Genomic DNA, 27972 nt, shown 5'->3' on the forward strand with positions numbered 1-27972 from the left:
CACTGTATTCATGGATACCCCTGTGGTGTTGATGATGTCATCAGAATGTCTTCAGTGAGATCTAGTGAAAGAAATATCATGAACTTGTACTTTCTCCTAAATCCAGGGTTTGGAATAAACTGATGTAGAAATTGTCTACTCTTCTGTCTCAAGACAATTTCAACAACAAAAATTCTCAACAATTTCACAACTCTTTCACTGGGATTTCTATGGCAGAAAAGCCTCTTATATTGTTCTAGATTTGGGAGTAATATATGGACTCCTGGGTTCTTTCTCCCTATTTCTGATAGCAGTGAATGTTTTGTGACTCAGCAGAGGGAAGGCATTTAAATTAGCTGTGGAAAGAGGTCATCAACATGGCCAAATGGGCATGGAACATCTCAGGTGTATTCTGTCCTTCAGAACCTTACTGGCACAGATGCTGTAAGATCTGCAGGTGCAGGAGGGCCTTCTTATTCGTCCATTTGTCTATTATATGTTATGCCAACACAAGTATCACTGCATGAATGCAGACAGGTACTGCTGGCAGAACTTCTGAGCAAAACAGTGCAGGTGAACACAATGCATATTTGGTGTCCTTTCCATGAAAACCTGTAAATAGATAAATAAACCTTCTTCCAACATGTATGACAAAGAGGTTTTGCATTGCTGTGGGATCTAATGGTTGGCCATTTCTTGTATCTCTTATGGGTAGAGAGAGCTTCTATTCTTCTAGGTTAAGAAACTCTTATAAAAATCCATCAGGACAAAGTCAGGTTTATTCCCAGTGGAGAGACCTTGGCTTTCAGATAAGCTACGTCATTCACAGGGATCTCGACATTTTCAGACTTATTGACCTGTTGAGAAGCTTCAACTGATAGCACAGATCTTGGATAGGTCTTGGACAGATCTGAAACTCTTTTAAAGAAGTATCTCCAAAATGTATTGAGCAGAAGTGAAATACTTCTTTGGCTACATGGGTTATGGTATAAATTAACTTCAGTTCCTCCTTAATCAAGACATGGATACGTTTTATTTGAAATCCTTGTGTTGGTTTGTTTGTTTGTTTGTTTAATCATCAGTAAAGGGCTCCTCTCTTAGTGTTCTCAGCCTGTCAGTTTAATCAAATAGAAAGGACCAGATTCTTCAAGTCAAGAAACTTTTCCAGGTCAAGGAACTAGATATGGTATTCTGTTTTGCTCTCAAGTTAGGACTGTCTACATTGGAGTTATTGTTATGTCCACTATGCTTGCTGAAGGCTGTTGTGACTTGGTCCTTTTACAGATCACCATGGGGAGGAAAGTCATCAGCAAAGGTCTTCAGAGAAGTCATCATTCATACCTTTTTTTTTTTTTTAAGCTTCCCTCCCCCATCAGTATCAGAACTTAGTCCATAAACCTGTACTTTCTCTTAGGTTCACTCTAGTTGGGGGAAGATGAAAATTCATCTTGGATATTGGAAGAATGTTAGCCTTCAATTTTGTGTACATCAGTAAAGGAAGTCACCTAGACTCCTTCACTTTGATGGAGAGAACAGGATAGATAATTACATTCTGAAGAATTTTGACTTAGGGATGCCTGTTTTTCATAGAATCATAGAATGGCTGGGGTGGAAAGGGACCTCAAAGATCATCTAGTTCCAACCCCCCTACCATGGGCAGGGACGCCACCCACTAGATCAGGTTGCCCAGGGCCTTATCCAACCTGGTCTTGAACACCGCCAGGAATGGGGCATCCCATTTTTCTTCCAGAAAGACTTCAAGCAAAGGCTTTTCCTATGCTCTGCGCTAGCCATGTTACAGATCAATTTGCTTTCTTTCAAAACACTATTCTCTGGTCTAGCAGTTAAATTATTGTTTAGTCAACCTGATACCACAACATTTGAGGCCAACAAAGGCAGCAAATTTCTTATCCTGTAATAACTAGTCACCAAGCTCCCAAGGTGGGAATACTTGGAGGCCAGTGTGAAATCACTAGTGGTTATTTATAACTACACTTCTTAAAGGTTGTCTGTTTATTCATGCTCAGTAGTTTTTCCATCTTCTTAATTATCCTATATACAACTTAGAACTAAAGGAGGTGGCAGGAGTAGCTGGTATGACAGAGAGCTACATGCCACTTTGAAGTCTTCTTAGAATTGGGAGGGCATATGAGTTGAAAACCCTCTTACAAGTGCTGCTGTCTACAATCTGTTTTGTGAGTGCATTTTACGTCTTTAATAAGTATAGTTCATCACTGAGAGATTTATGTTTGACCTATTATGCTTTTTATTTCACTGCTACAAGTAGTAATGCCATGGTATGATCACCAATATTGTAAAGGGAAGACTACTTGCTTTCTTTACCTAGATATCTGTGGAGTCTGTCCAATTACTGAAGCAAGCTTTCCATGCAATTTCTGTGCATTTTTTTTTTATTTGTTTGGTTTTTTTTGTGTGTGTTTTTTTTTTTTTCTGAATAAACATATTTGCCCAGATTTGGTTAAACAACATAGGCAATAACTGCAAGTGATATAAAATATGGGCACTAAAATCAAAGCTTTAAAAAATCCTTTTTCTGGGTTTCTTATGTTTTTATGATGGAGCTTCTTTGCAGGGTCTCTGTTTAGATAGAGAAGTCATCACTATAGGCATTTAAATAATATCTGGATATATCTGGAATTGTATATATATCACTGTAGAATAAACAGACAGTCTGTATTGTTGAAGTCAATTAAAAGAGATGCAGATGTAGGGAAAAAATTGGATGGGTTAGTTTGCCTAACAAGAGTAGACATGTTTTCACTTTAAAAGCTACCATTCATAGAGGGAGGAGGCACAATATAATTTAATTTGAATCATTAGTAATTGGTAAGGTTTTGCTTTGTTGTTTTTTGTTTTGTTTTGCTTTGTTTTGTTTTGTTTTTGTTTTTTTTTCCCAATGAAACAAAGTCTTTGTAAGAAGGACCTACAGCTGGAATATGATAGCTAAAGATAGATGAGCAGTATTTTTCAAATCTTTTTTATGTATCAGCTGACAAGAGGTAGCAGAGAATGGAGAGGGCAAGAGGCTGCCATTTTGAACCCCAGTGTATCTGAGTAACTTAAATCCCTAATTCTTGGTATATTGCCATGGTTTTGCATTAGGATTAATTTGTATTTTGTTTGTGTCATTTTAAAAGGTGATGCGGATGACGCTGTCAACACTGAATTGGCGACGGCGGGAAATGGTGAGGTGGTTGGTAACATGTGCAACAGAAGTAGGTATGTTCTGAGATGCTACTCGAGGGCTCCTGCCTTTTCATGAGTTAATCTTAGATGTCTTGATCTTGCTTATCAGTACCCAAGCTCCGCAAATGTCTCCCACTTCCTGTTGATCTATAAAAATCTTTCATATAGAAGATGTTAATTGTAGTAATGTGCTTGAGCACATGATAGAATAGGCACAAGCCAAGTGAGACAACAGTTGAGTAATGCGGCGTGACTTCCTTCCCCTGCAAGGTAGAGGGGTGCATAACCTTATGGGAAATATCACAGATTTCCCCTTCTCCCCTACACGTTGTGTCTAGGTTTGAGGTTGCAGCAGAGAAAAGACTTGTGGTTATGGACTGTTGCATTGTGTTACAACTTTGCTTGCTCTGAAAAGCCAGGTTTGGGTTGCAGGTGAGACAGCTATCTGGTCAGCTGTGGGGAAGAGGAAACAGAAAACCGGTGAATGAAATACTAAGAACGCCTCCCACCATGTAGGAGGCATGATCTCATAGAGAGGTTCTTATCTTTTTTTAAGCCCCTAGATAAATCTAAGCTTAGAGTGTAATACAGCTTTCTTATGTGCCTATGACATTATGCAGGCCTCTCTGTGCTGAAAAGCAAGCCAAATAGTAATATACCACACAAGGTAATTATTTAACCACACAAGGTAAAAAACAAACAAAAAAGAAACACAAAGAACAAGGATGGAAGCAGTACCAGCCTCATATTTAGAGGACAACAGTGGGAGAATAATGCACTCATCAGGACATTCTGTTCATTTCTGTGCTTTGCCATAGATTTCCTGTGTGTCTTGATGAAGTATTCCTTAGCTTCTGTACTCCAGTTTGCCATCTGCAAGTTGAGGATACAGAATCTAAAAGTGAAGATGAGGGCATTAAAAGCTGTGTAGCTATAAAAAAGTAATAAGAAAAAAAATCAGTACCTGTGATAGTGGGGACAATATAAATATTATGATAAGGGAGCAGTTTTAATTGTCACTGGAGTTGGATTGTGTCTCATAGATGCTTCCTGAGTTTCGGAACTTCATAAGATTACTGCTACTTATTCTATGGATTAGTTTCTTTGCTTTATGCTTAACTGGCAAATTAATGTTGTCAGTAGCTTGGGAAAATACAACTTGCCTTTGTATGCCCTCAGCCAGAAAGCAATTTGTGTCTGCAAATTTTCATGCAATGCTTTTGGTTTATTGCTATTATATCTTTGCTAAGATAATTATTACTGAGAATATCTTACAGATATTAGTGCCTGGGTATTATTTTGTGCAGTTGCGTATTGGCAAATAAAATGCTGTTTTTAATACTGCTTTAAATTAGTTTAACATATTCTAATAGAAGTATCTCATAAAGAACCTATAACGTCATGCAAAGTACTTTTGAGACTTAATCAAGTTGGTAAAGCAGGGAATCTGTTTATTTAAATGAAGCTCTGGTATTCTCTGGCTATGCTGAATTTTTGCATAAGTGAAGGGGTGTGCAGGAAGCATCAGAGTCCTACAGAGAAAACTAGGACCTCTGGGTGTGGTTTAGGTGGGCTCACAGACGTGTGTTAACTGACTCTAGCAATACTAAGGCACTCTAGTTGACTATAAGGTTAAATTTATGGAACCTATCAGTCACTGTTTCACCCCTTCCTCTCCCCACCAAACACAAACACACACACACACCAGGAATAAAGTGATACTAAGGAAAATATTTATTTCAGATAATAGCCAGTAGTGTATATTGCTCAGAGTATTTCCTTACTAAGGAGCTTGATGTTCAGGTGCATATGAATTTGATAAAAGATGTATCTGAAAACCTTAGGGGAGGGGGTAGGTAGGATTTATTTTTTTTAAGGCATGCCATGATGTTCTATTAAGTGAGCTATTTAGCATACTTTCATGTTCTTTTGTGCATGCACTGTTCCTTGAGATGCTGTCGCGTTAAGGGGTGTGGCCAATTAACCGCTATGGGTCCAGTTGGGTTCAGGGTATTGAACTGTCACGGTCACAGATTCACCAATAATGTAGCACGCCCTCACTCTAGTCACGTTCAATAACTATCACGGCTAGGAACAATGCAATTAAGTGCAGTTTATTACAGCAACAGCTACGCAGGTTCTTTGGATTGCTGGCAATAAATTCACTATCTGCAAAAGCAAGCTAGCATGCATGAAACACGCAGGTACACACCTGATATAACCAAGCATTCGAAACTTACCCCACGGAATCCCAATGGGGGGAGGAGGCGGAGGGGGAGAGGCTCAGCCCACTGAATGATCCCAGAAGTCAGAAGGTATCCTTTGTGATGGTATCTTCCCTAACATCCCCTCTCTCTTTAGCCAATTTATATTATTTTCTACCTTGAGCTTGAGTGACTCTAGTCATGCATATCTTGGTTATAATTGGTAAAATGTTTTCTCACTTTTGTTTAAAGGTATAGGCTCCGAGAAATTCACAGCACGTGCTCAGTGAGGGCTGGTCGCACCTTGGAGGCAGGTAGCTTTTGGGATGGAGGTGTGTTTTGGTATTATGATGATATTATAATGAGCAAAAGTTCACTAGAATAGAGCATTTTGTCAAAAACATGACAGGTCATTGGCTCAGGGTAGCAAATGTGCAGCTTATCGCTCTCGGTGTGCACAAGAACAATCGAGTCCCCACCTGGTCACAGAGCCTAGCCGTGATGTCTCCACTCTGCTCTATGCTCCGTACTGTTCCTTAGAGTCAGCACACCAGGTTCCCCTAGTGCGATAGCATCTAAGGTTGGAAGCCTAGGGGACACTTAGGTAATGCAGCTACACTCCACCCTGAAAGCCTCTTCAGTGCTGTATGTTTTCTTTAAAATGTGAATATTAGTTTAATTTTCCTAGTCACTTTAGGCAATTACTCTGCATAACCCACCCTGTGACTATAGTCACTCAAGCTTCATGACATCTGGAATGTGTCAGGTATATCACATACATTCTTGGGACGAGGATTATCGAGTGCATGCATATCGTGTAGGGATAGTAAACGTTTCATCATAGTCCAGAGTTTAACATACAAACTAATTGTTAGCATAAAGCATAATACAGTGAGTATTAACAAAACAACAACAGGGTGAAGCATCTTGTTGAAGATTCCCATGGCAGTTGACAACCATCCAAACAATGTGTCCCACCAACAGTGTTTATCATGTTTCTTTACTCTTTGCGTCACTCGATGTATTTTTCTATATCATGATGGACAGTAATCAAAGTCTTTCATCCATTTTCTCAAACTTGTTTCATAAACTGTTTCAGATCTTCATGTAACAGTAAATTCTTCACCAGGGTAAGGTTCATTCCAATAGGCGTAGGCAGCAGATCATGGAGTATACTTTCAGTGGGTAAAGTTCCTCCTTCTCCCTGTTGTGATTTAACCTGGCCGGCAGCTAAACACCACACATCTGATCGTTCACCCTCCCCTCTCCCTCTCTGGGATGGGGGAGAGAAACCGGAAAGTGAAGTCTGTGGGTTGAAATAAAGACAGTTTATTAAGACAGGATAACAATAACAATAACAATAACAATAACAATAACAATAACAATAACAATAATGTGTACAAACAAGTGATGCACAATGCAATTGCTCACCATCCGCTGACCAATGCCCATCCTATCCCCGAGCAGCTGGCCCCCCCACTCCGGCTAGCCACCCCTATATATTGTTTAGCATGACATCAGATGGTATGGAATACCCCTTTGGCTAGTTTGGGTCAGCTGTCATGGGTCTGTCCCCTCCCAGCTCCTGCTGCACCCCTAGCCTACCTGCTGGCAGGACAGAGCAAGAAACTGAAAAGTCCTTGACTTGGTGTAAGCACTGCTCTGCAACAATTAAAACATCGGCATGTTATCAGCACTCTTCTCATCCTAATCCAAAACATAGCACCCTACCAGCTACTAGGAAGAAAATTAACTCTGTCCTAACTGAAACCAGGACATATATCCACCCCTTATTCCATACCATTTATGTCATGCTCAGGTTCCACCCTTTCCAAGACATTCTATTTAATCACCATTTTTCATCTATGGTATATAGCAATCATGGTAGTGATGACATACAGAATTATATAATAATTCAAATAATACAATTCACCTCATGAGCTATTCTCACCCAGTATTAAATCCCCTTGAGGTACACACCGGACCTCCCCTTTCTTTTGCATTACCCACCAAGTACGTCCAGGTCCCTGAGCAAAAGCAATCCCAGGAATGGGTTTGCCTTTTCCTGAGGCAGGGGTAGCCCAGACTGTTTTACCCAGCATGTTTCTTACATGCACTACAGGAACTTTATCCCCTTCTACAGTACGTAACAGGTTTGATTGGGCAGGTCCAGCTCAGTTGGCAGATCCCCTAGTATCGACTAACCAGGTGGCCTTTGCCAAATGCGTATCCCAATGCTTGAATGTCCCAGCACCCATTGCTTTCAGCGTAGTCTTTAACAGGCCATTGTATCGCTCAACTTTCCCGGAGGCTGGTGCATGATAGGGGATGTGATACAGCCACTCAATACCATGTTCTTTGGCCCAAGTGTCTATAAGGTTGTTTCGGAAGTGAGTCCCATTGTCTGACTCTATTCTTTCTGGGGTGCCATGTCACCATAGGACTTGCTTTTCAAGGCCCAGGATAGTGTTCCGGGCGGTGGATATGTTTCCAGCCATCCAGTGGTTGCTTCCACCATTGTAAGTACGTGGCGCTTGCCGTTGCGGATTTGAGGGAGTGTGATGGAATCCATCTGCCAGGCCTCTCCATATTTATATTTCAGCCATCGTCCTCCATACCAAAGAGGCTTTGACCGTTTGGCTTGCTTGATTGCAGCACATGTTTCACAATCATGAATAACCTGTGCTATAGCGTCCATGCTCAGGTCCACCCCTTGATCACGAGCCCATCTGCATGTTACATCCCTGCCTTGATGGCCTGAGGTGTCATGGGCCCATCGGGCTATAAATAATTCACCTTTATGTTGCCAGTCCAGGTCCACCTGAGCCACTTCAATCTTAGCAGCTTGATCCACCTGCTGGTTGTTTTGATGTTCTTCAGTAGCCCAATTCTTGGGCACATGAGCATCTACGTGGCGTACCTTTACAACCAGGTTCTCTACCCGAGCAGCAATATCTTGTCACAATGCAGCAGCCCAGATGGGTTTGCCCCTGTGCTGCCAGTTGCTCTGCTTCCATTGCTGTAACCACCCCCACAGGGTATTTGTTACCATCCATGAATCAGTATAGAGATAGAGAACTGGTCACTTTTTCGTTCAGCAATATCTAAATCCAGCTGAATGGCTTTCACTCCTGCAAATTGACTCAATTCACCTTCTTCCTCAGCAGCTTCTGCAACTCGTTGTGTAGGACTCCATACAGCAGCCTTCCATCTCCGATGCTTTCCCACAATACGACAGGACCCATCAGTGAACAGGGCATATTGCTTCTCATTTTCTGGTAGTTGAAGATGGAAGGAGTTAGACCAATGGGAGGCCGAGTTGGTACATTTTCAAGTGTCTGTGGGAGCAGAAGCTTCTTGTCCTTTACAATCGACGTGGATGTCACTGTACCAATTATAAATTTGAATAGCAATTCAGTGCCTCTGTAACCCCAAAGACAGCACACAATTATAGGTTTGGTGTTGTGGTTTAACCCGGCCGGCAGCTAAACACCACGCAGCCGTTCGCTCACCCTCCCCCCTCCCTCTCTGGGACGGGGAGAGAAATGGAAAGTGAAGCCCGTGAGTTGAGATAAAGACAGTTTAATAAGACAGGAAAATAATAATAACAACAACAACAACAACAACAACAACAACAACAACAACAATAATAATAATAATAATAATAATAATAATAATAATAATAACAATAATAATAATAATAATAATACAATGATGATAATAGTACTACTACTAATAATATGTACAAACAAGTGATGCACAATGCAATTACTCACCACCCGCTGACCGATGCCCAGCCTAACCCCGAGCAGTCCGGCCCCCTCCCCCGGCTAGCCACCCCTATATATTGTTTGGCATGACGTCAGATGGTATGGAATACCCCTTTGGCTAGTTTGGGTCACCTGTCCTGGGTCTGTCCCCTCCCAGCTCTTACTGCACCCCCAGCCTGCCCGTTGGTAGGACAGAGCAAGAAGCTGAGATGTCCTTGGCTTAGTATAAGCACTGCTCTGCAACAATTACAACATCGGGGTGTTATCAGAACTCTTCTCATCCTAAGCCAAAACATAGCATTCTACCAGCTACTAGGAAGAAAATTAACTCTGTTCTAACTGAAACCAGGACATTTGGTGAAAATAAAATTGTTCCAGCAAATAGAATTTGGTTCAGTTATTTTGCTACAACCGGTACTATAGTTTTGTGGTCTGGAAGAATCAGCATAAATTGTCTTAATTTCAGTCAGCCTATTGTAAGTAGACCCATTAGTTATTTGGCAACTGATTTGTATTGTCTGGCCTGAAGTGGCTTGAAGTTCAGTCATTCAAAGTGAATCATTCCAACTCCATTCATCTTTCGAAAATATCTTTTTTTTTTTTTTTTTTTTTTTTTTTTTCCATTATAAACTAAAGTAGAGAGATTTAGGTAATTTATATTTTGCAGTGTTCCAACACTTGCACTATACTGTGACAATGCATGGTTCCAAGGGTCATTATGAGATGTCACAATGAAACACCTCAGCTCCATGTACAACCACAGTAGCTAAGTTTATGTTTTCCCTGATAGCACGTGTTCCCATAATCCAGTGTATTTAACCTGGACTTGGGACCACGGCCATTTTGGGTCTTTTTGGCTATGAACCAAAAGGGATTGCATTAAGGTCAGGGTAAAGCATAGCATTATCAATCCAAACTGCTGATTTGTGATTCTCCAGCTGTCCAAAAGCAGTTCAGTCAGGATTCCTGTGAACACAAAAGGAAAGAATATATGCTCAGTTGTATTCAACCATCAGGGTTAGAAAAAGGGTGAGATAAAAATCTTTGACTTCCCAAGTGTAGGGATTTTTGGGGATAGTTAACACCATTGCTGCTGTTCCAATCTGAGGCATTTTCACCAGCACAGGTTGTCCAGTATAAAATCCTGTAGGATGTTCTAGTATATAATAAACCTTTGGGGTGATTGTATTGGTTGACGCACAGAAGGCTTTCAGTATCTCTGCCATTCTGCCATGTTTGGAACTGCGGCAGTCAAAGGTGCAGTGTTAGCATTCAACTGTCTGTAATCCACTGTAAAACGCTGTTGCCCGGTTGGTTTCTTTATGGGCCACACCGGTGAATTGTAAGGTGAATGAGTCCTTTTAATAATGCCTCTTTCTTCCAATTATGTTACCACACCATCAATCCCCATAAGTGCTGCTGCTGGCGACGGATGTTGCTGAACATTAATGATTTTAGCAGGGGGTAAGGGTATGGATGTTTGTAACAGACTCAGTCTCACTGTGCCTGAATCCACTTGATATGTCATGAAACTCCACACAGTCCCATCTGGGATTTTCCACATTTGCCCATGCAGTATGTCAAATCCTAAAATATTAGTATATGCAGCAACAACTAATACTTCTACCCTGGTTAATTTCTGTTCCTCTGGCAGCCAGAGTGAAATTTTTGTGGTGGGGCATTGTTTTTCCACACTGTTGATTCCCGTGAATTTAACCCTGCATCGACCAGGTCTTATGCCCAGGGTTTGTGCTGTCTCGTGTAATTAACAACATTTGGGCCCTGGTGTCAATGAGAAAGTTTACCAATATTTTTCGGGGTCCAACGGGAATGGGGCCAGAGTGTTCATTAGAGAGCCATTGAATTGCTAATACCTGCCGAGCAGGGTGGCTCACTGCCTTCCCAGGGATAGTGTTTTTTGCTGAGCTTCCTCCTCGTCAATTAGGCTCGGTGCAGAAGGTGCACTTTCCTTATGGGTCGGGGGTTTTCTGGTTAGGCAATTCTTCCCAGCTGGAATATTTTTCTTACCCAGAGATCAGACTAATGTAGAGGTCCTCCGTAGAGGCACAACACAAGAATGGTCAGGGTGCACCCAAAGCTAGGGCCTTACGCCACAACTCACCCCGTTCCTTATTAAGTTTCAATCTCTCTTTGAATTTGGGTATCTGGGGTTTTCAGTATGGATTTGGCAAACTCACCGGGAGTGATCTGGGGGCTTAGTACTGAATGAACTAATATCTATATCTTGTAGGCCACAGATAAGAGGGGTTAATTGAGCTGGGTTGATAGGAGGTAACAGCGGGGATTTCCTGAATTCGTATCTTTCACATATCGCCTGAATGCAGGCTGCTTTCTGTACTGCTACAGCCAGGTCAGAATAGTTTGTGGCTCTAATTTCCAGTGGTTCCCCTCTCTCCTGGGGATCTATATCCCCTGCCCAGTATACAGCTCATTCAGTTATAGAGTAATTATGGTCTCCTGGTGTGGTAGTTAAAAATACTCCTGGTCCCCCAAAACCTCTTGCTTCTTCCTCATTCAACATAATTTGGTCTCCTCCTTCAAGAGAAACTCGCCACACATACTCGACTTCCGAGTCTCCTGACTGCCTTGAGAACTTCTCCTGTATTCTTATCAACTCTGCTGGCGACCATGGGATTGTTCGCACAGTAGTGAGGATTTCATCTTCATCATCAACAGTGGTCTCAGTTTTAACTAAAGGTCTCAAAGAAATCGATTGATGTTCAGAATCATCAGTCTTACTGGTATAACCAAGTGTTCAAATCTTACCCAAAAATGTCCCAGTGAGGGAGGAAGACACCACCGTGACTTCTGGTTATACCGACCACTTCCGAAGCAGATCGAACTCCCTCATATGCTGCCAATACCTCCTTTTCGGTTGGAGTGTAGCAGGCCTCAGATCCTCTGTATCCCTGACTCCAAAACCCCAGGGCCCGACCTCGAGTTTCCCCAGGTTCTTTCTGCCACAGGCTCCAGGTGTGGCCATTCTCCCTGGCTGCGGTGTAGAGCACATTCTTTACTTCTGGTCCTGTTCAGACTGGCCCAAGGGCTACTGCATGAACTATTTCCTGCTTGATTTGTTCAAAGGCTTGTCGTTGCTCAGGGCCCCATTCAAAATCATTCTTCTTACGGGTTACTTGGTAGATCGGGTTTACAATCAGAATGTAATTCGGAATATGCATTCTCCAAAACCCCACGAAACCTAGGAAAGTTTGTGTTTCTTTTTTGCTAGTTGGTGGAGACATAGCTGTTATTTTGCTGATCACATCCATTGGGATTTGACGACGTCCATCTTGACATTTTATTCCTAAAAACTGGATCTCTCGTGCAGGTCCTTTGACTTTATTTTGTTTTATGGCAAAACCGGCCTTCAGAAGGATTTGTACTATTTTCTTCCCTTTCTTGAAAACTTCCTCTGCTGTGTCACCCTACACAATGATGTCATCGATGTACTGCAGGTGTTCAGGAGCTCCCCCTTGCTCCAGTGCAGACTGGATCAGTCCATGGCAAAGGGTAGGGCTGTGTTTCCACCCCTGGGGCAGTCGATTCCAAGTATATTGGACTCCCCTCCAAGTGAAAGCAAACTGTGGCCTGCACTCTGCTGCTAGAGGGATGGAGAAAAATGCATTAATGATATCAATTGTGGCGTACCACTTGGCTGCCTTTGATTCCAGTTCATACTGGAGTTCTAGCATGTCTGGCACAGCAGCACTCAGTGGTGGTGTGACTTCGTTCAGGCCAGGATAGTCCACTGTTAGTCTCCACTCACAGTTAGACTTTCGCACTGGCCATATGGGACTATTGAAAGGTGAATGAGTCTTGCTGATCACTCTTCGGCTCTCCAATTGACGAATTAGCTTATGGATTGGAATCGGGGAGTCTCGGTTGGTGCGATATTGCTGCCGGTGCACAGTTGTGGTAGCGATTGGCACTTGCTGTTCTTCGACCCTCAGCAGCCCCACAACAGAAGGGTCCTCCGAGAGACAGGACAAGGTAGACAATTGTTTAATGCCCTCTGTCTCTAAGGCAGCTATGCCAAAAGCCCACCGGAGCCCTTTTGGGTCTTTGAAATATCCTCTTCTATGTCTATGCCAAGGATGCACGGAGTAACCAGGCCAGTCACAATACGGTGCTTTTGCCACTCATTCCCAGTTAGACTCACTTCAGCCTCCAATACAATTAACTGCTGGGATCCCCGCAACACCCCATAAATACAGATGGGTTCTGGCACTTTATAGCTTGTTGGCATTACAGTACATTGTGCACCGGTGTCTACTAAAGCCTTATATTTCTGTGTGTTTGACGTGCCAGTTCATCGAATCCACACAGTCCAATAAACTCGAATGGTCCTTTCCTCCCCCTGCCTGGAGGCAGAGCCCCCCTAATCCTGGTCAGAATCTTCTTCGTTTCTGTGTTTAAAGGACTGCCTGATGGAAACTGGAGCAGCAAGTTTTTTCAGAGAACCCCTTTTTCCTGATTGTTTTCTTTTGCAACTCACGTACCGGTGCCTCTAGGGTTGAGGTAGATTTTCCATCTCATTTTCTCATGTCCTCTCCATGGTCACGTTGGTAAAACCCCAGGGTGGCACGGGGTGTGTACCCACCATATTGTCTTCCTTGCGCGGATAGATGCTTACCCCTGACAGCTGAGACACTGCTTTGTACAGGTGCGGAGGAGAATAATCTCTCTTCAAGTTGGTGAACCTTTTCAGAAAGTTTCTCCCAAGTGTTCTCTTTCGGTCGGTGGACACTGGTTGGTTCAGGTGGGGAGGACGATAGATTCTCTTCATGTTGGTGAACCTTTTCAGAAAGTTTCTCCACAGCTGAGACGCAGGCCTGTAAGGAAGGGGAGAGACTTTCTTCGTACTGCTGGAGTTGTTTAGCCACTTCATCCACTGTGGGTTCCTCATCCTCTTTCCAGGCCATTATTACCAATGAGCTGGCATGTGATGATGGTGCACTCTGTACAAACATCTGCCACATGGTTCGTGTACACTTGACTTCATCTGTGGATATTTGTCCGTTGTCTAGGTCCTCATAAATCACCTTCCGTGCAGCTAATTCCCTCAGGTACTGGATTCCCTTCTCCATAGTGGTCCACTTGCCTGGTAGACATACAAGTTCTTCCTTGAAGGGATACCTTTCCTTCATAGCTGAGAGGAGACGCCTCCAGAGGCTTTAAGGCCATGCTCCATCTCCAATGGCTTTGGCAGTGCCTGCGTTCCTAGCAAGGGATCCCAGCCACCTGGCTTCCCTGGCCTCTAATTCCACACAATTGGCTCCGCTGTCCCAGCACTGTAGCAGCCAGGTGATAATCTGCTCACCTATACAGTGACCAAAATCTTTTCGCACATCTTGTAGATCCTGCTGGTATAGGTTTTGGGTAATTACTGTTGATTTTTCGACATCCTCATCTTCATCCTCCTGCACCTCTGATGGCCCAGCATCATCTTCTCTATACCTAGACCTAGCAGAAGACTCTCTGCGTTCTAAATGACCACATCTAAATGACCACAGCTGCACATTGAGAAAAAAAGTTCAAATTACCTTTCAATGTGAGGGCTGCTTTTAAGTGATGTAATGAGACCAAATGAGCCAGAACTTGTTATCCAAATTGTTTTAAATATCAATTAAAACAGTTCATTTTTTACACCAAGGGATTAAAGCTTATCTTTTATGTTGTTTTTTTTTGTTTGTTTGTTTTGTTTTTTGTTGTTGTTCTATGCATTTCAGTGGTTGTTACAGAGTTTGCACATTAGCTTTTGTTTTAATGTCCCTTTCCAGTCTGTTATCTGGGTTGGCCTTTCTTGATGAAGCACATCCCCTTGTATGTACTGGTAACTTCCTAGACTTTGCTAAAAATGTTATCTCTTGCTGAACATCTGTATTTGCTAGTCTTTATCAGTTATTGCTAATCCTTTCTTTCTTTCCAAGGTGTTTATGCACTGGATAGCATCATGCAAAGCTGGTTTACACTTTTCACTCCAACAGAAGCCACTAGTATTGTTGCTACAACAGTGATGTCCAACAGCACCATTGTCCGTCTGCATCTGGACTGCCATCAGCAGGAGAAGCTGGCTGGCAGTGCTAGGACGCTTGCTCTACAGTGTGCCATGAAGGATCCTCAAAACTGTGCCCTCTCTGCACTGACCTTATGTGAAAAGGATCACATAGCTTTTGAGACTGCTTACCAAATTGTTCTAGATGCTGCTACAACTGGCATGAGCTACTCACAACTTTTTACTATAGCACGATACATGGAACACCGTGGTTACCCCATGCGGGCCTACAAGCTGGCCACTTTGGCCATGACGCATCTCAGCCTGAGTTACAATCAGGATACACACCCTGCTATTAATGATGTTCTGTGGGCATGTGCACTCAGCCACTCTCTTGGGAAAAATGAGCTAGCAGCTATAATACCTCTGGTGGTCAAAAGTGTCAAATGTGCAACAGTACTGTCAGACATTTTGCGTAGGTGTACTTTGACTACTCCGGGCATAGTGGGACTTCATGGAAGGAGGAACTCTGGTAAGCTCATGTCACTGGACAAAGCCCCTTTAAGGCAACTCTTGGATGCCACAATCGGAGCCTACATTAATACGACTCATTCACGTCTCACTCACATCAGCCCTCGACACTATAGTGAGTTTATAGAGTTCCTTAGCAAGGCCCGAGAGACCTTCTTAATGGCTCATGATGGACATATCCAGTTTACACAGTTTATTGACAACCTAAAACAAATCTACAAAGGCAAAAAGAAACTGATGATGTTGGTTCGTGAACGCTTTGGTTGATGAAAATGTGTGAATTTGGATGGGGGGTTGGGGGGAGGGAAAGGGTGGTTTGTTTCTACTTGAGCCTGCCTTTGTATCCTTTTTAACTTAAAGAAACAGAGCCACACCGGTATTATATGTGTATAGTTATATTGAGTTTGCAAACTAAACTGTCATGTTGTGAAAGTTTGTGTGTTTATTGTTTATTTTTTTTCTCCTTTTTTCTGTTATGTATGAGAGAGAGAGAGGTTAAAAAAGGTTTGGTTTACACTGAGTATATGTTGTCAAGTGGCAAAAGCCCACATCGCTCTCCTGTTCTTTCTGTATATGTTCACAGCCTCAAAAAACAAGCATATATTGCAATGGCTTTAAGAAACAAACAAAACACCTCCATCCTGTGATAAGTACCTCGAATGGATCCAGCTTTACTCCTTTGTAACTCATCCTTACATTTCAGCATATTTAAACAAAGCAACAAATGAAATACTAATAGTTATAAGGCTGACCACGTGGCTTTCCAGTGCTGTTCATCCAGAAGCATGGCACACAATGCTTGTGCATGTGGAAACTTAGCAACTGTCAACATACATTCTCAGGGATTTATCAAAAAATAATAATAAAAAAGAATGAAAGCATTTATTGTACTGTATATATATTATAGTATATGTCTGAATACTGAAAAATATAACATTAATTTATAAAAAAAACTCTATGTAATGCAAAATACTTGAAGCTGCAGTAGCTTGGTTTTAAACAAAAAAGAAAACCTACGAGAAGGATTAAAGTGCGCCTTGCTTCAGGGTTGGCTTAGGTGGTGAACTATATGCTGGGCATCTATGCAGAGCCACCTTTTGGATAGCATGGTTGGACTGATACCTATTGGGGGAAGGTGTTTTATATATATATATGTATATATATATACACACATGCTTGTAACAGGCACTATAGTAAAGAGGGACAACAAAAAATACGCAGCGAGAGCAGCAAGCCTTAGCATTAAGAATATAGTGTGCCAGAATTGGGGTTTGTGCCTCCTAGCCTAGAAAGCTTAAAGAAATATCCTTTTGACACAAAACACATAATGTTTTCCAAAATGATTGACATGACATGTTATGCCTTTGCAGTGAGCTAACCTTTGTGCACAAATAACATATATATATTATATATATATACCTTCTGCATAGGTATTTTGACTTTGTGCAGGACAGAAAGTTGTGTAGGTATGACTATTTTACTTTTCAGTTTATTTTTTAAATATATTTTATTTTCTCTAGAATTACTCAAACAAAAACAGCCTTCTATCTTGCCTTGTCTTAATGCTTTAAAATAACCAAACTGAAGATCTAATTACCAAACTGTTCATTATATTATTAAATACCAACTTTGGTTACAGTACAATGTCTTCACTTTAGCTGATGGTTCTGTATCCTTGTGCTTTTTAAAGCAGTTTTTATGTTTTGGTGCAAAAGTTGTCCAGTGTCTCTTGTTCCCTTCATTAGAGAACATGATAGAGGTATGTTTGGTAGGTATTTTTGTTTAGAAAAACTATTTAATGCTCTCCGTTTTATTTATTATAATAGGTAAAAAGGTTGTACTTCATCATCCATGTAAACATACTCATGAAGTTGAAATTAATTAAGATTTGATACACTGATATCAATTTATTTATGTAACTAAATCACTGTTTTATAAACTTGTTAATGATCAACAGTTTTTTTTGGTTTGATTAAAATTAGTTTTTTGAAAGTTGATTCTGCCTCCTTTATGTTGTTTGTTACTGGAGTTGAATTGTGAATGAATGGTTCGTAGATCCTAAATGCCCAGCTTAAAACTTTGGTCCATTATAGTGGTAAGCAATATGATCACCAAGAACAAGAAATAAATGTTTTGTTCCTCAAAAATCTGCTGATTAGTGGCAGTGCTCACAAGTGCACCAGCTTCTGTCCAAAAGATGGAAGTAGACTTGGTGCATCATAGGAGGCACAAAATGCTGCCTGCAATTGAAAGATGTGTGGTCTATAGACTTGGCATATTGCCCTGGTGGGATGGTAGAGTGCCATATTCACACTTCATGGATTATTTAGGTGGGTATGAGAGTTGAGATGTACTGCAAATAAAAACAAGGACAGTTCTTGCTGTTCTTTGCTCGACTTTTCATGTTGTGTATATTTTGTGTATTCTGAACTGTGCAGCTCGCTCCACACAGCACAGAGACTTTGCTCACAGCTGAGAGCTAATATACCTGCTTTTTGGGAGCCCTTGCTCTGTAGGATTTGTGTAGGTTTTCTAGCCCTCAGTGAATAATAGGATATGGCATGGTTGAAAATTGAAGAGGTGAGTTTTTTACTTTGCCAAGATCTAAGTTCATAAGATCATAAGTTCATAAGTTCATAAGATCATAAGTTCAACAAGGCCAAGTGCCGGGTCCTGCACCTGGGGCGCAATAACCCCAAGCAGAACTACAGGCTGGGAGATGAATGGTTGGAGAGCTGCCAGGCAGAGAAGGACCTGGGAGTGATGGTGGACAGTCGGCTGAATATGAGCCAGCAGTGTGCTCAGGTGGCCAAGAAGGCCAACGGCATCCTGGCTTGTATCAGAAACACTGTGACCAGCAGGGCTAGGGAGGTGATCGTCCCCCTGTACTCGGCTCTGGTGAGGCCGCACCTCGAGTACTGTGTTCAGTTTTGGGCCCCTCGCTACAAGAAGGACATCGAGGTGCTTGAGCGGGTCCAAAGAAGGGCGACGAAGCTGGTGAGGGGCCTGGAGAGCAAGTCCTATGAGGAGCGGCTGAAGGAGCTGGGCTTGTTCAGCCTAGAGAAGAGGAGGCTCAGGGGTGACCTTATTGCTCTGTATAAGTACATTAAAGGAGGCTGTAGTGAGGTGGGGGTTGGCCTGTTCTCCCATGTGCCTGGTGACAGGACGAGGGGGAATGGGCTAAAGTTATGCCAGGGGAGTTTTAGGTTAGATGTTAGGAAGAATTTCTTTACTGAAAGGGTTGTTAGGTACTGGAACGGGCTGCCCAGGGAGGTGGTGGAGTCACCATCCCTGGAAGTCTTCAAAAGACGTTTAGATGTAGAGCTTAGGGATATGGTTTAGTGGGGACTGTTAGTGTTAGGTCAGAGGTTGGACTCGATGATCTTGAGGTCTCTTCCAACCTAGAAATTCTGTGATTCTGTGATTCTGTGATCTTTATTATCTTAGGCATGTTATATGATGTCATATTTGACTATATGATCTGAAGACTTTCATTTTCTTTTTTAGTATCTTCAGCTGAAATGAGAATTAGCATGCAGCAAGCAATTATCAAAGATGCCAGTGTACTCATGAATTCTGACAGTGAGACTTGTGTCACCAGAAGATTAAGGAGGAAAAGGTCTGAATCTTTGTACAAATTCTCATGTAAATATGAGTTTTTACCAAGTCTTCCTAACAGCTGAGTTGTCCTGACCTGTAGTACTAATGTTCTCTAGCTTCTGCAACTTCTATCCCTTCCAAGTATTGGATTCTCATTATGTTTTGAAGTTTCTCATGAATTTTCTGTTACAGACAATAAGAAACAACAGGATACCTCATTTTGTAGTAGGGTTGGCATAGTTTTCTTTTGCCTCTTAAAAATAATTCAATATTATGGATATTGTGGACTATGGAGATTGCAAAACAGAAGCCTGTTTGAAAAGAAGGCTTTAGAATTAAATGCAGTTCTGATGGTTGGAACCTGCTTTTGATGAGATGAATGGCTTATTCTTCCTTCAAAATGGATGGACGTTTACTTCATGTCCTTTCATGACTGACTAATATCTCTTGTGTATTCTTAGTGGTGCTGCACAGTACAGTTCACACTATGTTAAAAACCTTCATGGACCAACAGAGACTTGGCCAATATCTCTAGTTTAGATATGTACTACTCTTGTTTTGTGGAGGTAGGGAGAGTCCAGGGAAAAGATTCCAGGAAAAAAAAAATAAAATCTCAAGTCTCTTTTGGTGAAAACTGTGATCAAATATTTCTAATGTAATTTCTAAAATTACATATTTGAATTAATTTTGCAGTATAAAGAAACCTAATCAAAATATGTCTCAAATTGCTTATCTTCTCTTCAGAGCTATATCTTTGAGGTATGCAACTGAACACCACTGTTATCATTGTTTCAAAATGCTTTAATGTTTTTCAATACTCCCCTAAATTAGAACTTTTTTTTTTTTTTAATCCAGAGTCTCTGTTTAGTACTGAAGGAAACTGAACATAATTCTCCCATATCACAGACTAACACTGAATCTTCATTCTTTTGGTGAGTTGAGTGAACTCCTGAAAGATGTGATGTTCATTCTGTATTATGAGATTATGTCTTGTGGCCCAAGAAACTGACTTTTGCCCCTAAGTTCATTTTCAAAATTTCCTTTACAGTCTACTGATTCTGCCAGAACATAATTCAGCAGAGATTTTTATTATCTAAATTACATTACTTTCATTTAGCTTTTTAGTGTTTCAACACTTCATTTCCACATCATTTTCCCTTTAGAGAAAAACTGCTCAGCTTTTCAGCGTGAAAGAGAAAAGGCACCTATGGGAGACTCAGGCTTCAGATACTAAGGTGCAACTGAAATCCAAGACAGCTTAGCTTCCCTCTCAGTACTTCATGTCTTATTCTCAAAATCTTTTGGTTTTAATGCCATGACAGTAAAGCTAAATCTGGATTTGCATGTACATGACAAGGAGTTTATTAGATTTTTTTAAAGTGAAACTGTAGGTAATATTCTGAAGCTAGAGTTGTGACTACAAGACAGGGTCTGTAGAACACCACGGCTGTCTAGTAGAACTGATGGAGCTCTTTAAAAATTATGAATTTGCTAATATATGCAATCAATACTTTGGATGACCAATCAACAGTTTTTGCTGTACAGATGAAATCCTGGAAGCCTTTTTTTTTAAATTTTTTCTCTCTTTTTTTTGAATATCAAAAAGCAAAATTGGCTTCCTAGTATTTTTAAGTATAGAAGATACTCTGAGTGCTTTGTATTAGTAAATTTCTATTCGACAAAAAAAAACAACGTATTCCATCAATTTCTTTGTATATCCATACAAAGTTTCACGTTGTAAGCTTTCAAAAAATTCTGTGAAAGTCACTTTTCAATAATGCTTTAGTGTTCTGTCAGTTTAGTTTGAGCTGCAATTTTCTTTCAGTTTTGTCTAGTAGCAATTAAATTTTTATATAAGTGGTTATAAGTAACATAAGTGCATCAAAACTGGGATGCAGTTTACATGGAAGGAAATTTTATTTTTTGAATTGTGCCAATTTCAATATGTAGTTCCATAGAGTAGATTTGCACTAGAAGTAAATTTATTTCACTAAGAAACCTTCATTTTGATTTTAAATATGGATTTTCACTGAAAAATCATCCAGCCTTCCTTTTCTTTTTAATAAAAAATAAAAACCAAAAATCCTGATAATTCATCTTCTTTTAATCCAGGATATAACTTGCATAAATAGTAATATAGCTGGTACCTTTACAGGATTGGGAAATGTCCTGGTTTCAGTTAGAACAGAATTAATTTTCTTCCTAGTAGCTGGTGGAATGCTGTGTTTTGGCTTAGGATGAGAAGAGTGCTGATAACACCCCGATGCTTTAATTGTTGCAGAGCAGTGCTTATACTAAGCCAAGGACATCTCAGCCTTTTGCTCTGTCCTGCCAACAGGCAGACTGGGGGTGCAGTAAGAGCTGGGAGGGGACAGACCCAGGACAGGTGACCCAAACTAGCCAAAGGGGTATTCCATACCATCTGACGTCATGCTAAACAATATATAGGGGTGGCTAGCTGGGGGGAGGGGACAAAAGCAAAGCTTTCCCAACAATAGCAGAATCTATGCTCCTGGTGTTCTATTATAGGTGGTCTCCAGTGTGTTCCTGGAATCAAAAGGTAGCAGAAGAGATGCAGATGTCCCATCCTAATTTAACTGTCTAGGTCACAACTTCTGAACTGTGAACTGTCCTGTCAGCTCAGGAGCCAGTCAGTGAGTAGAGTCACTTACTGAGTTTTGTATCAACTGCGTTTCATTGTTATAACTTCATTTTCTCTCTCTTTAGTCTTTGTAGGTTTGTACATGTAATTTCAAGAGATTTGTATTTGGAAAAATGTTCATCTGGAAGATGATGTGCATGGTATTTCTTGCTTGGGGTCTGATGATGTAAAATGAGCAATGGAGCTATTACTTGGTAACTGCAGTCCGTGGACAAGCTCTGCTTGGGCTGTGTTGGAAGTATCCATAGAGCAGTGAATAAGAAAGGTGAACTACTTGTAGTTCAGGAGCTGATGAGCTGAGACCTAAGGCAGCAGACACAGCTAGCATGGAGAACCAGCACTGTCTGACTTTCCAACTCAACACTCCTCCATTGGAATCATTTGTCCAACCACAAAAAGCCTTTATTTGGTGTCCTGGGAATCAAAGGCAAATCACTGTTCATAGAAGGATTCTGGAAAGTTTAAAAATGGATGGAGATGATTAAGGACAAATTTAAATATTCCTCTGGTGAAGTTGCTGGAATTACATAAAGGCTCATCTTGGCACACATTTCAGTGAAGCCTGTTAGTTATGAGAATAAAAGTGGTGATAGAAGTAGTGCTAAATTCTTCCCAGTCAGTGGGCAGGAAAAATAATTTGGGGTTTGTGGCCTCCAATTCCAAATGACCTGAATCTCATTAAACAGCACAATGGCTAAATGTAATGCTTTCTTTATCTCCTAGCTTTTCCTTCACACAGGAAAATATGTCAGGCAGACTGCAACTCATCTCTTAGACACGTTACCAAAGGAAGAACTGAAGTTCTCTCCCTCTTCTGAAAACAAGGGGTCTGGGACAAACATTGTCCTTGCTCAGGCCAATTTGCCTACATGTTAAGGAACCTTTAGCAGCACAACCAAAGCAATTCAGAAGGATAAGGTTGCAAAAGGTAAATTGCATGAAAGGCTTTCCCAACAAGATCCTATTTGTATACTGCTATACAGCAGTTGTTCACATACATGAGTAGAAACCGTTTTCTAAGGAAAAAGTTAGTTTTTTTCTGCATCTAATTAACATTTTAAACATGTTTAATATATTGTCATGATAACTAAAAATATCCAGAAATAATCACCAAAGTGGAAGATGTGATTGTCCTCATTGCTAAAAGGAACAAATGTACCTAAAGAAAATTTCTTCACAATCACCTGCCAAGGCAATTTTCCCTGGGGGCAGGTGCATTCTTCAGCTTGCAGGGGGATTCCTGCATCAAGGCAACCCCAGGGAGTAGAGGGAGCTGCCAGCACCTGTCAGCCCTCACAAAAGCAGATGATGAGGCTTCAGCAGGGCCAGCAGCAGCAGCCACCCTCACATACAAAAGCTGCCCCTAGGGAGCTTGAGTGACTAGGGTGTGGTGCAGTAATTTCAGTGGGAAGCTGTGCATGGAGGGCAAAAGGTGGGTTGCTTTCTATTCTGGGAGCAATGGAGGAAGGCACCTTCTACTGAAATAGAAATGGTGTCCATGCGCCAGCTGGGCTGAGGCTGAAACCCAGACAAAGGGGCCACAACATCCCCAGACAGATGACTACACTCAAACAGACCTCTGGAGGACCAAAAGAGCTTCCCAAAACCTCAGTTCCAGGGAACTCCAGAATGCAGAAGTCTGCCTATGTCCTGAAGGCAGAGGTGGGTGTCATGGATGCAGGTGTGCCCAGGTGGATGAACTTTTCAAACAAGTGGCTCTGTTATGAGAGGAACTCACCCGGCAATGTAGCATCCAGGAATCCAAGCGGGAGATTGATAAATGGTATTATGCACTGACACGGTCCAAGCAACAGCCCTACCTTAAGTCCTGGCAAGGGGAACGTGAACTAACTTTGAGCCCTCAAGCAACAAACTTGAATGACTGTCGTGGTTTAACCCGGCCAGCAGCTAAACACCACGCAGCCGTTCGCTCACCCTCCCCCCTCCCTCTCTGGGACGGGAGAGAGAAATGGAAAGTGAAGCCCGTGAGTTGAGATAAAGACAGTTTAATAAGACAGGAAAATAATAATAACAAAAATAATAATAACAATAATAATAATAATGATACAATGGTGATAATACGAAAGTAATAATAGTATGTACAAACAAGTGATGCACAATGCAATTGCTCACCACTCGCTGACCGATGCCCAGCCTAACCCCGAGCAGTCCGGCCCCCTCCCCCCGGCTAGCCACCCCTATATATTGTTTAGCATGACGTCAGATGGTATGGAATACCCCTTTGGCTAGTTTGGGTCACCTGTCCTGGGTCTGTCCCCTCCCAGCTCTTACTGCACCCCCAGCCTGCCCGTTGGCAGGACAGAGCAAAAGGCTGAGATGTCCTTGGCTTAGTATAAGCACTGCTCTGCAACAATTAAAGCATCGGGGTGTTATCAGCACTCTTCTCATCCTAAGCCAAAACACAGCATTCCACCAGCTACTAGGAAGAAAATTAATTCTGTTCTAACTGAAACCAAGGGTATCCAGGTCCGTGAGCGAAAACAATTCCACGAATAGGTTTGCCTTTTCCTGAGGCAGGAGTAGCCCAGACTGTTTTACCCAGCATGTTTCTTACATGCACTACAGGAACTTTATCCCCATCTACAGTACGTAACAGGTTTGATTGGGCATGTTATAAATGGCTCAGGATTCAAATTAGGATTAAATAAAAAAATAGGATTTATTAAAAGAATATAAAGGAATAGAGGTAAGCAAACAGCGCTGGGTGCACCGGGAGTCTCCGCTCCACCAGGACGCACACCAGTTACATCAAGCAGCTGATTTTTATGCACCTAGACTAATACATATTCATTACTACTTCTAAAAAAGTAGATTATTATAATTAGCTTCCGGGGTCCAGTTCCTCCTACTGGAACATGCGCATCAGTCTCCTCTGGGGGTCTCTAGGGGTCTTTCATGCTGAAGGCTCGTAGTCTTCCTCTCACCCTTTGTACTTACTTGGCACTATTCCAAGTTTATGGAACACTCTCTGTACACTCTCCACAGGTCTTGTCTCCCAACCGTCCTTCAGCTTCTTTTTTCTTCCTCTTAATCTCTTGGCCCCCCCTGGCCAGATACCAAGGATCCACATAGTATCTCATAACAGTCACCAGCAGTCACCAGTTATTATCAGTTGTTCTGAAACTCCCAAACAGCTTGACGACTCACGAGCAATTAAAACATTCTTTCCCAGCTATTCACAGTCATCTATATAACATCTATAGCAGTGTTAAATCAATCTCGAAGAAGACAGGAAAAAACTGTAACTGTTAGAACTAGAAGTCAGGAATAACAAAAGCAAACAGGTTCATAAATTTAAGGAGTGTTTTCTGAAGACGTGATAAATTGACTAGAATGAGGGGGAGACTGGGACACACTGCATCTGTGGTTCAAGAACTAAATTGCCAGTGCAGGGCCCAGAGGCAGAGAGGATTCAAACAGAATTATTCTTTATGCACACGAATTTATGGACACGAATTTATGGACACGAATTGAAATTGTTAAAACATTCCTCACAGGCAGGTCCAGCTCGATTGGCAGATCCCCTAGTATTGACTAACCAGGTGGCCTTTGCCAAATGCGTATCCCAATTTTTGAACGTCCCAGCGCCCATTGCTTTCAATGTAGTCTTTAACAGGCCATTGTATCGTTCAACTTTCCCGGAGGCTGGTGCATGATAGGGGATGTGATACACCCATTCAATACCATGTTCTTTGGCCCAAGTGTCTATAAGGTTGTTTCGGAAGTGAGTCCCATTGTCTGATTCTATTCTTTCTGGGGTGCCATGTCGCCACAGGACTTGCTTTTCAAGGCCCAGGATGGTGTTCCGGGCGGTGGCATGAGGCACAGGATATGTTTCCAGCCATCTGGTGGTTGCTTCCACCATTGTAAGTACGTGGCGCTTGCCATTGCGAGTTTGAGGGAGTGTGATGGAATCAATCTGCCAGGCCTCTCCATATTTATATTTCAGCCATCGTACTCCATACCAAAGAGGCTTTGACTGTTTGGCTTGCTTGATTGCAGCACATGTTTCACAGTCATGAATAACCTGTGCTATAGCGTCCATGGTCAAGTCCACCCCTCGATCACGAGCCCATCTGTATGTTGCATCTCTACCTTGATGGCCTGAGGTGTCATGGGCCCATCGGGCTATAAATAATTCACCTTTATGTTGCCAGTCCAGGTCCACCTGAGCCACTTCAATCTTAGCAGCCTGATCCACCTGCTGGTTGTTTTGATGTTCTTCAGTAGCCCGATTCTTGGGCACATGAGCATCTATGTGGCGTACTTTCACAGCCAGGTTCTCTACCCGAGCAGCAATATCTTGCCACAATGCAGCAGCCCAGATGGGTTTGCCCCTACGCTGCCAGTTGTTTTGCTTCCATTGCTGTAACCATCCCCACAGGGCATTTGCTACCATCCATGAATCGGTGTAGAGATAGAGAACTGGCCATTTTTCTCGTTCAGCAATGTCTAAAGCCAGCTGAATGGCTTTCACTTCTGCAAACTGACTCGATTCACCTTCTCCCTCAGCAGCTTCTGCAACTCGTCGCGTAGGACTCCATACAGCAGCCTTCCATCTCCGATGCTTCCCCACAATACGACAGGACCCATCAGTGAACAGGGCATATTTCTTTTCATTCTCTGGCAACTGGTTGTACAGTGGGGCTTCTTCAGCACGACCCACCTCCTCCTCTGATGATATCCCAAAGTATTTGCCTTCTGGCCAGTCCAGAATCACTTCCAATATTCCTGGGCGACTGGGGTTTCCTATTCGAGCCCGCTGAGTAATCAGTGCAACCCACTTGCTCCATGTAGCATCAGTTGCATGATGCGTAGAGGAGACCCTTCCCTTGAACATCCAGCCTAGTACCGGCAATCGGGGTGCTAGGAGGAGCTGCGCTTCAGTACCGACCACCTCTGAAGCAGATCGAACTCCTTCATAGGCTGCCAATATCTCCTTTTCAGGTGGAGTATAGCGGGCCTCAGATCCTCTGTATCCCCGACTCCAAAACCCCAGGGGCCGACCTCGAGTTTCCCCAGGTTCTTTCTGCCAGAGGCTCCAGGTGGGGCCGTTCTCCCCGGCTGCAGTGTAGAGCACATTCTTTACATCTGGTCCTGTTTGGACTGGTCCAAGGGCTACTGCATGGACTATTTCCTGCTTGATTTGTTCAAAGGCTTGTCGTTGTTCAGGGCCCCATTCAAACTCATTCTTCTTATGGGTTACTTGGTAGAGTGGGTTTACAATCAGACTGTAATTCGGAATGTGCATTCTCCAAAACCCCACAACACCTAGGAAAGTCTGTGTTTCTTTTTTGCTAGTTGGTGGAGACATAGCTGTTATTTTGTTGATCACATCCATTGGGATTTGACGACGTCCATCTTGCCATTTTATTCCTAAAAACTGGATCTCTCGTGCAGGTCCTTTGACTTTATTTTGTTTTATGGCAAAACCGGCTTTCAGAAGGATTTGGACTATTTTCTTCCCTTTCTCGAAAACTTCCTCTGCTGTGTCACCCCACACAATAATGTCATCGATGTACTGCAGGTGTTCAGGAGCTTCCCCCTGCTCTAGCGCAGACTGGATCAGCCCATGGCAAATGGTAGGGCTGTGTTTCTACCCCTGGGGCAGCCTATTCCAAGTATATTGGACTCCCCTCCAAGTGAAGGCAAATTGTGGCCTGCACTCTGCTGCTAGAGGGATGGAGAAAAATGCATTAGCGATATCAATTGTGGCGTACCACTTGGCTGCCTTCGATTCAAGTTCATACTGAAGTTCCAGCATGTCCGGCACTGCAGCACTCAGTGGTGGCGTGACTTCGTTCAGGCCAGGATAGTCCACTGTTAGTCTCCACTCGCCATTAGACTTTCGCACTGGCCATATGGGACTACTGAAAGGTGAATGGGTCTTGCTGATCACTCCTTGGCTCTCCAATTGACGAATTAGCTTATGGATGGGGATCAGGGAGTCTCGGTTGGTGTGATATTGCCGCTGGTGCACAG

General features: G+C 42.3%; 1 protein-coding gene across 2 annotated transcripts in view; it reads left to right on the top strand.

Annotated features, from left to right (window-relative positions):
• The window catches only part of LOC137846958 (zinc finger SWIM domain-containing protein 6-like), a 115366-nt gene extending 97662 nt beyond the window's left edge, over positions 1-17704 (top strand). For both annotated transcript variants that reach the window (XM_068665080.1, XM_068665081.1), the window contains exons 12-13: positions 3138-3219; positions 15112-17704. In XM_068665080.1, coding sequence (XP_068521181.1) covers positions 3138-3219; positions 15112-15974 — 945 coding nt within the window. In that variant the 3' untranslated portion in view covers positions 15975-17704. The remainder of the gene's footprint in view (positions 1-3137; positions 3220-15111) is intronic.
• The last annotated feature ends 10268 nt before the right edge of the window (positions 17705-27972 follow it).

The sequence above is a fragment of the Anas acuta genome, chromosome W (genome assembly GCF_963932015.1).
Source record: "Anas acuta chromosome W, bAnaAcu1.1, whole genome shotgun sequence".
NCBI lineage: Eukaryota > Metazoa > Chordata > Aves > Anseriformes > Anatidae > Anas > Anas acuta.